The sequence below is a fragment of the Macaca nemestrina genome, chromosome 3 (genome assembly GCF_043159975.1).
Source record: "Macaca nemestrina isolate mMacNem1 chromosome 3, mMacNem.hap1, whole genome shotgun sequence".
Lineage (NCBI taxonomy): Eukaryota > Metazoa > Chordata > Mammalia > Primates > Cercopithecidae > Macaca > Macaca nemestrina.
In genome coordinates this window covers 76,918,180-76,930,190 of record NC_092127.1, presented here as the reverse complement: position 1 = coordinate 76,930,190, position 12,011 = coordinate 76,918,180, and the positions used below count along the sequence as shown (strand labels likewise).

At 34.3% G+C, this 12,011-nt stretch overlaps 1 protein-coding gene across 4 annotated transcripts in view; it reads left to right on the top strand.

The window, feature by feature from the left end:
* LOC105486236 (adaptor related protein complex 1 associated regulatory protein) overlaps positions 1 to 11,127 on the top strand; it is a 46,117-nt gene extending 34,990 nt beyond the window's left edge. For 2 of the 4 annotated variants that reach the window (XM_011748997.2, XM_071093194.1), the window contains exons 5-10: positions 1,208 to 1,304; positions 3,382 to 3,480; positions 6,102 to 6,160; positions 6,827 to 6,900; positions 7,687 to 7,815; positions 9,234 to 11,127. In XM_011748997.2, coding sequence (XP_011747299.1) covers positions 1,208 to 1,304; positions 3,382 to 3,480; positions 6,102 to 6,160; positions 6,827 to 6,900; positions 7,687 to 7,815; positions 9,234 to 9,499 — 724 coding nt within the window. In that variant the 3' untranslated portion in view covers positions 9,500 to 11,127. The remainder of the gene's footprint in view (positions 1 to 1,207; positions 1,305 to 3,381; positions 3,481 to 6,101; positions 6,161 to 6,826; positions 6,901 to 7,686; positions 7,816 to 9,233) is intronic. The other 2 variants (XM_011748999.3, XM_011748998.2) reach the window with 2 other exon arrangements.
* The last annotated feature ends 884 nt before the right edge of the window (positions 11,128 to 12,011 follow it).

Sequence of the window (12,011 nt, the reverse complement as noted above, 5' to 3'; positions counted from 1 at the left end):
CATTCATACAGCCAACAGACACATGAAAAAATGCTCATCATCACTGGCCATCAGAGAAATGCAAATCAAAACCACAATGAGATACCATCTCACACCAGTTAGAATGGCGATCATTAAAAAGTCAGGAAACAACAGGTGCTGGAGAGGATGTGGAGAAATAGGAACACTTTTACACTGTTGGTGGGATTGTAAACTAGTTCAACCATTATGGAAAACAGTATGGCGATTCCTCAAGGATCTAGAACTAGATGTACCATATGACCCAGCCATCCCATTACTGGGTATATACCCAAAGGATTATAAATTATGCTGCTATAAAGACACATGCACTCGTATGTTTATTGCAGCACTATTCACAATAGCAAAGACTTGGAATCAACCCAAATGTCCATCAGTGACAGATTGGATTTAGAAAATGTGGCACATATACACCATGGAATACTATGCAGCCATCAAAAAGGATGAGTTTGTGTCCTTTGTAGGGACATGGATGCAGCTGGAAACCATCATTCTTAGCAATCTATCACAAGAACAGAAAACCAAACACCGCATGTTCTCACTCATAGGTGGGAACTGAACAATGAGATCACTTGGACTCAGGAAGGGGAACATCTCACACAGGGGCCTGTCATGGGGAGGGGGGAGGGGGGAGGGATTGCATTGGGAGTTATATCTGATGTAAATGACAAGTTGATGGGTGCAGCACACCAACATGGCACAAGTATACATATGTAACAAACCTGCACGTTATGCACATGTACCCTAGAACTTAAAGTATAATAATAATAAATTAAAAAAAAAAAAAAGAAGAAGAGTTCCGAATGGTATGAGGGCTGAGATCAGGGTGTAATAGTATACCAACGTTTATATTTTATGATGAGCATTTTGGGATATGGTTTAGGGTATATACCCATAGGTCAGATGGCTGAAGCAGAGCCAGATGAAGGTAATAAAATCCGTATTTCTTAAAAGGTGGCTTTAAAAACTATTGTGATATTGTATCAACTTACCAATTTATATACTAGAATAATAGCAAATGTTAGAATGTATACTTTTTACTCTTAACAATTGAAGTTGTAGCAAATTGCTTTAACATTTTTAACAGCAAAATTTGAGAATTTCACTGGCTTTTTGAGTGTTTTATTTGGACTCAGACTCATCAGAAGTTTTTGTTTTTTCTTTTTCTCCTCCTCCTTTTTTTCTCTAGGCCTCTTACTGAGGAAGAAATTGTTGACCTAAGAGAAAGGCATTATGATTCCATTGCCGAAAAACAAAAAGATCTTGATAAGAAAATTCAAAAAGAGGTAAATAGTCTTTTAAATTGCTTAAGTACATGTTATCATAAAGGAGAGAGTTGTCATTAGATAATATGTTGTGTAGAGTCATTGAACCTATATTTAGATATATACAGATGAATATGATTTAAAAGTTAAAAAATCATTCCAGCCTATTATAATTTCTTTTGAGTTTGGCTTAATTTATCAGAAATCATATGCTGCCAAAAAATGGAGATAGTACATTCTTTTAAAAACAACTTCTTAATTCACAAAGTAGGAACTCTGGCAAGAATATGCACCTTGGTATTTAAAACCAACTTTTAGAGCAGGCTCAGACCTGTAATCCCAGCACGTTTAGTGGCCGAGGCAGGTGCATTGCTTGAGCCCAAGAAGTGGAGACCAGCCTGAGCAACATGGCGAAGCCCCATCTCTACAAAAAATACAATATTAGCTTGGTATGGGGGTGCACGCCTGTGGTCCCAGCTACTTGGGAGGCTGAGGTGGGAGGATTGCTTGAGCCAGAGAGGTCAAGGCTGCAGTGAGCCAAGATCATGCCATTGCACTCCAGCCTGGGCAACAGAGTGAGACCCTGTCTCAAAAAGGAAACAACAACAAAAAGCAAATTTAAAAAAAATTACCCTGTTTCACAATAAGTGGTTTTTTGAAGAGTTTTTTGTCTTGGTGGGTGTATTCTCAGAGAACTAAGTACTGATAATCATAAGTGTTAAAGTTATTTAATGTGTTTATGGAAATGGCCTATAATTATTGTTTTGTACCCACTAAACTAAATGGAATTATTCACATTCCACTGCACATTTAAAAATTTTCTGTTTAAGACCGGGCATGGTGGCCATAGTTCCAGCACTTTGGGAGACTGAGGTGGACAGATCACTTAAGGCCGGGAATTTGAGACCAGCCTGGGCACCATGGTGAAAATCCATCTCTAAAAAAAAGTACAAAAATTAGCCGGGCATGGTAGCATGCACCTGTAATCCCAGGTACTAAGGAGGCTGAAGTGGGAAGATTGCTTGAGCCCAGGATCCTCAAGGCTATGGGAGGTCGAAGGGGAGCCACTACACTCCAGCCTGGGTGACAGAGCAAGACCCTGTCTCAGAAAAAAAATTAATACACACATATACATATATTTGTCTGTTTAAAGTGGGTATGGTGGCTCACGCCTGTAGTCCCAGCACTTTGGAGGCCAAGATGGGCAGATTACTTGAGTCTAGGAGTTAAAAACCAGCCTGAGCAACTTGGCAAGGCCTCATCTCTGCAAGAAATACAAAAATTCACCTGGGGTGGTGGTGCACACCTGTAGTCCCAGCTACTCTGGAGGCTGAGGTGGGAGAATGGCTTGAGCCCAGGAGGTCAAGGCTGCAGTGTTGGTGCCATGGTACTCCAGCCTGGGTGACAGAATAACACCGTCTCAAAAAGAAAAGTATGTTTAGGACCAATTAGTGATTTCCAAAGCATTAACGTAAGCTGTACAGTAGCTGTTAATAGTCTAAAGAAAAAAATTTGTGTTGAAATTTGATTTTCAAGTTAACTTTAACATGCGATAGATACTACTAAAGCAGTTTGTGTGCTCTTATGAATGGCAAGAACTTACATTTGAAAGTAATTTTTTAATAGTTTGATAGTAATAAAATTAAGGAGACATGTGCATTGATGTTAATTAGATGACAAGACATGAATTTTGTGAAAGCTGAGTTCACTTTGGTCAACAGTGATGTAATTGATCTTAAAGGTACTGGATTTATGAGGGCCAAAACTGTCAAACTAGTGAGGGTGATAGGTGTTGGAATGATTGTTTAAAATGAAGATCACTGCATATTCTAAAGAAATACTTTATGCAGAGTAGATGCTACTGCTTCATGACTCAATTTCTAAAGAATCCTGTAATGTGTTTTATATCCTTTGGGCTATTTTGTAAAAGAAGAAATTTAAACAAACAATTGCAAACATTTCAATTCTGTTATGCTTTGTAGAGATCAATTATTTTTTAATAATTTATTTTTTGTTTTATAAATAGAAGCATTTTATTTTTAGAGCAGTTAGACAGGTTCTGATTTTTGTTAATCCTTATTGTTTTGTTCATGTACAGTTAGCCTTACAAGAAGAGAAGTTAAGACTAGAAGAAGAAGCTTTATACGCTGCACAGCGTGAAGCAGCCAGGGCAGCAAAGCAGCGAAAGCTCTTGGAGGTGAGGGGAAAAGACCCCAGCATATATTAGGGTTGCTTTTCTCCTTATTTGCTCTAACAAATCTTAGTTGGGACTTTTTTTTTCCTATTCTCAAGGACTTCTTGTTTAAAAATGAATGTAATTACAGCCAACAGACACATGAAAAAATGCTCATCATCACTGGCCATCAGAGAAATGCAAATCAAAACCACAATGAGATACCATCTCACACCAGTTAGAATGGCGATCATTAAAAAGTCAGGAAACAACAGGTGCTGGAGAGGATGTGGAGAAATAGGAACACTTTTACACTGTTGGTGGGATTGTAAACTAGTTCAACCATTATGGAAAACAGTATGGCGATTCCTCAAGGATCTAGAACTAGATGTACCATATGACCCAGCCATCCCATTACTGGGTATATACCCAAAGGATTATAAATTATGCTGCTATAAAGACACATGCACACATATGTTTATTGCAGCACTATTCACAATAGCAAAGACTTGGAATCAACCCAAATGTCCATCAGTGACAGATTGGATTAAGAAAATGTGGCACATATACACCATGGAATACTATGCAGCCATCAAAAAGGATGAGTTCGTGTCCTTTGTAGGGACATGGATGCAGCTGGAAACCATCATTCTTAGCAAACTATCACAAGAACAGAAAACCAAACACCGCATGTTCTCACTCATAGGTGGGAACTGAACAATGAGATCACTTGGACTCGGGAAGGGGAACATCACACACCGGGGCCTATCATGGGGAGGGGGGAGGGGGGAGGGATTGCATTGGGAGTTATACCTGATGTAAATGACAAGTTGATGGGTGCAGCACACCAACATGGCACAAGTATACATATGTAACAAACCTGCACGTTATGCACATGTACCCTAATAATAAATAAATTTTTTAAAAAAATAAAATGAAATAAAAAAATTAAAAAAATAAAAATGAATGTATTTACTCATATATTCTTAAGAATTTTCAAGGCAAATTAGTCAGTCTTTAACAGCTAGAAATAATATCAGATTACATGCTTGATACTCAGTGCTATTTAGCTTTAGATTAGCAAATGCTGATTCCTGTTTATCCTAAAGATGAATTTTAGTGCTATAAAACTCAGTATTCTTTTGGAAAAATTAAATATACTCTTAGAGGGAAAGTGTTGCCAAACTAGCCTTTAAATATAATTGGCAAAGCATTTTGTTTTGTGAGGGTTTTTTTTTTTTTAACAGTTTCTTAAATTACCAGAATTTATTTTATTCCCTGGAACTGGATAAACTGCTGTTTTGCCCCATAAGGTTATTATTTGCTTCTCATCTTTATTCTTGGGAGATTGGGAGTTTGGGTCTTGAGAAATACTTGGTATATTATCAGGGAAGGCAGCAGATTTACCGTATCTTACCATGCTGCATTACCATAATGTCTGGCAACTATAAGTAACATTTATGGAACCCTAACTGTCAGGAGGAGCAATGTTTTACCTTATTTAATCCTCACAACAGTCTTACGAGATAGTATTTTTAATCCCTGTTTTACAAATGAGAAAACTGAGAGTAGGATATGTTTTGTAACTTGCCTGAGATCCTACAGTTAATAAGGGCCAGAGCCAAAGTTCAAGCACAACAGTGCTTAGCCGGTATCCTTAATATCTTCCTCCATATTTTGCCTGTTTGGATTCACCTCTGTAGTGTTAATTGAAGTAGTATAAAGATCATGGCACATTGTAAAACTTAGAGAAACTGAAATATCATATGTATCCTATTGTTACATGATTTCTGTGTGAACTGTGTCCTTCCCCTCTCCTTCCCTTCATTTTTTTTTTCTCTCTCTCTGCTGTTTTAGCAGATTATATGAAGGAATATCTTTGCTTTTTAAGTCAGTTCTAACTAATGAACAAGTTTTTAACTTTTACCTTCTACTAAGAAAAGTATTTTTCTGGTTATCATATAGACACTCTTTTTACTGTAATAGATGATCTACTGCTTCCCTTTTAAAGACAAAGCATTCCATATACAGCATCCATATGGGTGATTTCCAGGGTTCTCTGAGTTTTTCCTACCCTGGTTTAAATATTTGATATAGGAACACATTACAGTCTATACAGTACATACTGACACACAGACATACACAGACACCCACCAGTCATTTGATTTTCATAGTAATCCTGAGCTTGCTAGAGCAGTAATATAGCTATCTGTATTTTATAGATGAAGGAACAGTAGGTAAAGGCCATGCCAGGGATACATAGCTAATAGCTATCAGAGCGACAACTCTGACATTTCTTCTAAATCTTAGTCAATTGCTTTTATTATTTCTGAGTCAACTCAGCCAGATCTTATAAATCTGTTGTTTTATTGCTACTTATTTCACCCAGAATAGAACTTCATGTATTGTTTTAACTATTCCTTTTCTGCTCCTCATTTTTCCAGTAGGTTGAAAGTTTTTGGGTATACTAAGAATGTTAAGAATATCAATACATATCTGTTAAAATAAGGAAAAATATGTCAACAGAATAACTTTTTTTTTTTTTTAGAAACTAGAAAAAAATACTTTTTGGTATTGCATGAGTGGTTTTAAAATACATAATTTTACAACAGAGTGATTTTTTTTATTACATTATGTTTCCAAAGCAAGAAAGGCAGAGAATTGTGCAGCAATATCATCCTTCCAACAATGGAGAATATCAAAGGTAAATAATGAAACATATGCCTCCTTCCCTTTGTGGTAGAACATTTTATTGCTACGTAGAGCATTGTTCACCTCGAGATGTGTATATACGTATTCATGTTTATGTGTTCCCTAAAAATTATTCCATCTAAAAGACATTGCCTTGGAAGAATACTGAGAGCATTTAAGTTGAAACATGATTATTATTCATTTAAACTGACTTTATTGCATTTTTAAGAGTGGTCTCATTTCCCATATAGATGTAATACCATAGCTGAATGTCTTTGGGTGAGTTATTTATACCTTAGTTGTTTGTGTTTTCTTTAGTCCCTCTCTTTCTTACAATAAAGTTTATGTGTGGTCATTTTTTGGAAGAGAGATTTCAGCGTCACATTTCCACAAGTATCACTACTCGTTCAAAGAATTTTGTTCATGCTTCATTATTGTAAAGTTAGACTTATGGCTAAGCTTTGGAGATTGGATTTCAGGATTAACCAAAATCTTCTTATTTTCAGTTTCATGCTAGTATTAAGAAAATTAAGAACTCTTTTCATTAGGTTATTCTAATTGTGTAGCAGTTATGAATTTGTATGACATAGGTCAAGCCAAAATGCCATCATTAGCTTAAATATTTGTTATATTGCATCTACCATGAATATATTAAAAAATTATTTCATTTTTATTACAGTTCAGGACCAGAAGATGACTTTGAATCTTGTTTGAGAAATATAAAGTCACAGTATGAAGTTTTTCGAAGTAGTAGTAAGTTTTTTAAAGTATTTTCTGTACTTTTTTTTATGCCACAGTAAACAGATAAGTAGAGATTCTGGCTGTGTTTCTGTAGAATAACTTTCTGTTCTTAAATTTGTAATTCCCAGATAAGTCAGTTTCCTAGGTAGTCATTAATTATACAACCTCATCTTTTCTTTTTAAAAAGAAGTTGGAACAAAGAAAAATCTCAGACTGTTTCTGTAGATCCATATAGGGAGTCAAGCACTCCTTTTTCCATTTCTACCGTGATCCTAACCCTTCCCTTTCCAAAATAAAAGAAAGGAAAGATGGGAGGAAGTAATAGAAAAGTGTACTTGTTTTTTACTTATTACAAATTGACTTATAAGATTCAAATATTTCCTCAAGTTTCAAAAGCAAAACCTCATATGCTTCCCAATAGTGGAAGCATAGTATAGTAGTGGGTCTTTTTGAAAATATAGGTTGCTTTTTGTTTTATCTTTCTTGTTCATCGTTTTTTCGTGCCCCTTTGTAATTGACTGTTAAAAATATTATCTAGAGTTCACCATATTTGAAAAGTTTATAATCACTTAAATTTGCATGTTTGCTATGCTTAGATGGCAAAAAAAAAAGAGAGAAAAGTTTCTTTATACTGTTCCTAACAGAAACTTACCAATAAAATGATTTCCAGAATTATTTCTTATGAAGCTAAAAGTAATAATAATAATATTTAGAGAGAGATAATTGTTACAAAATAAAATGGCTGTTGTGGTAGAAGAGTAGATGAGAGTATTCAGTTGTATTTCGTGTATACTCTAGGACTCTCATCAGATGCTACAGTTTTGACACCAAATACAGAAAGCAGTTGTGATTTAATGACCAAAACTAAATCAACTAGTGGAAATGACGACAGCACATCCTTAGATCTAGAGTGGGAAGATGAAGAAGGTATTTTATAATTCACAATTTTACCTGAAAAATTTAACGTAATCTGTGTTGATTTATATAAATCTACCTTGGTCTTTATTTAAATGGAAATAAATTCAAGCCCTTGAAAAATCATATAAACACTTTTTAGACTGTTATTGGTGATTATCACTGTTGATAAAAATGTTTAGAAAATTCCTTAATTTTTAATGTTCCTTTAGATTTAGAAAATAAATGTTAATTTCTTTAAGGTTTTGTAATCCAAGCCCATGACATTACTCCGTACGAATGATTACTACCCCCTTGTGGACATTCTAAAGCCAGAAGTTAAATATAACTTCTCTTAGAAATAAATCCACAGAAACAAATTCACCAGATACAAATCTACAAAATTATATTAGTATCTAGCTCATATTTTTATCATATCTATAGAAATAACTTGTGTTACTGGGTTGAGTCCTGGTGATTTTTCAGGAGTGACAGACAACGGTGATACAGATTTAAATGTTCTTTTATGGTGGGATCTGATCTTTAAGGTCAAAAAAGAAAATCATTAAATGTGTCTAGGAATATTACAATCTCTTTGCGAATCCTAGATTTTAATTCAATTACCAACGTTGATTCTGTACTTACAGATTCAAACTTCTTTTCTGTCCTCTCTCCATTCCTTCTGCCAGTAAAATGCCATTCTTTTTTTCTTTCAAGATTATTGACACTTTCACTTTACCAATTTCATTTTGTTTCGAATTAGATCTAGAACAGTTTCCCATAGAAACGTCTCTCCTCTGTTTGGTAGAGTTGGAAGAGCATAAGACCACAGACTTTGGAGCCAGACTGAATGGATTAAAATTCTTGCTTCACCACTTTTTAGCTGTGTGACATTACCCAAATCACTTAGCCTTTCTGTCCCGGTTAGCTGAACTACAGAATGAGAATAATGATAGTACTGTGCTCCATAGAGTTGTTGGGGATTAAATCAGTTAATATCTGTGACATGTATATAACATTAACTGGAACCTAGTAAATGCTGGAAAAGTACATGTTATCATTAGAGTGACTGTCATTCTCTGGGAAATGAAATTATGTGGGTAGGAAAGGACTTTGGCAGACATACTTACTTGGCCATATAAGACTAACAGCAATTGAAGTCCTCCATCCATTCTGTTTTATTTGTGACTCTTCAGGAATTTCATCCTATCAGATAATAAATGATACATCAAAACTGCCCTTTGGTGACTGTTAATATTTATTTTTATCTGAGGCATACTTCAGGGTTAGACCCCAACAATTTCCCTTAAGAAGACCTCCATGGGACTGGGTCTTTAATTCACACATCAAGTCTGATAGTTAAATAAAAACTATATTGCTAAACTTGGAAGTTTTTAAATATAGCTTTATTATCTGTTCTGAGATTTCTAAAAACTCCGTTCAAATCATAGGAATGAATAGAATGCTTCCAGTGAGAGAACGTTCCAAAACAGAGGAAGACATTCTACGGGCAGCACTTAAGTATAGCAACAAGAAGACTGGAAGTAATCCTACATCAGCCTCTGATGATTCCAATGGGCTGGAGTGGGAGAATGATTTTGTTAGTGCCGAAATGGATGATAATGGAAATTCCGAGTATTCTGGATTTGTAAATCCTGTATTAGAACTGTCTGATTCTGGCATAAGGCATTCTGACACAGATCAACAGACTCGATAGGGTAAATTGTGTGACCTTGTTTATCAGTTATGACCAAATGTTAAAAGCCAACTAGAATGTATAAGTGATTGTGCTGAGCCTTTCTGTAAGGGAGATGTGTAAGAAACCATGTTGTAAATGTTTATTTTATTAGAAAGGAGTAGGGATGATAGGATCTGAATTGATACAGAATTAAGTGCAATTTCATCATCTGCCTTCTGCTTTTCAAGACCAATTTAATGGTCCTGTCATGTTACCAATTAAATTTACTTTCTTTTCTTTATAGCATTTCTGTTTACTATGGTAGATTTCCACTCTCCATTTTTTTAATTAATTTTACTTTGAATGATTTATGAAGCCTATTCATTGTCTTTAACTATGAAAACATTAAGACTTTTTTTGTTAATTCTCAGCAGATGTGAAGGAAGCATAAGGAGGGATTGTCAGATTCAGATTTAGAATAGTGTTCCCTTTTCCAGCATTATTTCTATGACTTCTTTGGATTTTATTATCTAATAGTCAGTACAGTTGATTTGAGTAGATGACTCTAAGAAATGAAGAAGTATCAGCATTACATGTCCTTATTTACATGTCCTAGTATAATGTTGATTCAATCTGAACAAAAGATAATATAAAAATAACCCTTCAGAGTTTGGACATTTCAAGTTGGTAATAATAAAAAATAATTCTTAAGAAGATATATATATATATATATATATATTTAGTTTTTTCCACTTCATTTTACATGCCACTATATTGACTTTAATTGATATATAGTATTAAGTTTTTAGGTGCCATTATTTTTTAAAAATTCTATATTTCCAATGAATGATCTTAGATTTTACACAGAACATATTCTCTGCATGATTTAAGAAAGGAAGATCTAAAAAGGTAATACGGGTATTTCAAATAAAATCCTTTCTGGTATGAAAGGCTCCATTGATTTTATTAAGCTTTCATTTACCTTGTAGTACAAGGTGCTTTAATGGGATAGAACTAAGCATATCAATATCTATAACTGCATTTTGTTATAGACAATCAACTGTTCTTTTCTCTAAAATGTATGTGTCAATTTAAAAGGCCAGGAATAGAAAACACTCCATAATTGCTTTCCTTGATTTTGCTGAGGATTTGGTATGATTTTAGTAAGCAAACTGTTTTTTGGTTTTTCCTTAATGTTTTTAAATTTTTTTCCTCTTGCAACAATGACAGTGCATGTTCTTATAAATATAGGAAGGTCCAGATATAAATAGTAACCTGAAGTTCTTGCTGTACTTAAAAAAAAATCATGTGGCCCTTTCAATATTTGAACTGCTAAGCAATGACATCTGTAGTTTTATCTCCTTTTTTATGTCATAGAAATTAATATGATACTTTAAATATGTAAATATAATACATTAGGTAATGCCATTATTTATATCTGTCTTAAGTTGTAGCTGTGTCTTGGAAATATTTTTAAGGTAATCTATATTCACATTGCCTGTGTTAATGCTTTTTAAAGTTTGTATACATCAGATGTATATTTTTGGTTTGGCATAAGCTACTATTGTAATTTTTCTTGGCTTTTTGTTCATAAAGAATTTTTTGAAGGAATGGTAACAAATGGTAATTTACAAATGGTTGTGAATAAACACATTTTTACACTTAAAGGTAGTAAGTTATTTGACTATTATTGGTTTTACTCCATAAACATGCAGGCATTCTGATTCCTGACTTGTAATTATTTTATTAAATCTGATGTGAAGACAAAAAGAAGTAAATTAAGAAAGCAAGATGGAACTAAACTTGAAAATGTGTTTTGATTGTTAAAAAAAGTTAACGTTTTGTGTTTATAAAAAGTACTAGAAATAATTTATTCAGCAAATATTGGAATAGTATTAATATTGGAACTGTGTCTGGTGGGTGTTAGGGACATAGAAGTACAAAGACATATAAGGTCTCTGCTCTTTGCTTACCATTCTGGTGAGAGAGATAGACAAGAATAAGTAAACATATATGTAAGAAAATCACAGGTCACAGTTAGAAAATATACAAGATTATAGGAGAGAGAGTAACTGGGGGCCAATTGACTACTTCTCATAGGTCAGGAGAATCCTCTCTGAGGAGATACCTTGGCTAAAACTTAATTGTTTTAAGTTTTAATTGTCAACTTGGCTAAAACCTAATTGTTAAGCAGGAACCAGTCAAGTAAAAAAGGCTGTTGTGAAGCATGTTATCAGCAAAGGGTACAGCAAGTACAGAGTACCTGAGGTGAAAAAGTTTGTTATGTTCTGTGAATAAAAAGACCACTGGGAATGAAGCATCACGAGTGAGGGAGAAGAGTGGTATGAGATGATACTGGAGTGATAGTTAAGGGCTAGATGATGCAAGACCTTGTAGGCCAAGAATGAGTTTTATTTGATGTGTAATAGAAAGCTGCTGACATTTTTTGTAAGCAAGGATGTACAGTCATCATATACACATTTTCAAAAGATTGCTTTAGTTGCTGTGTAGAGAATGGATTGTAAGAAGGCAAGAGTGGATGTATAGTATT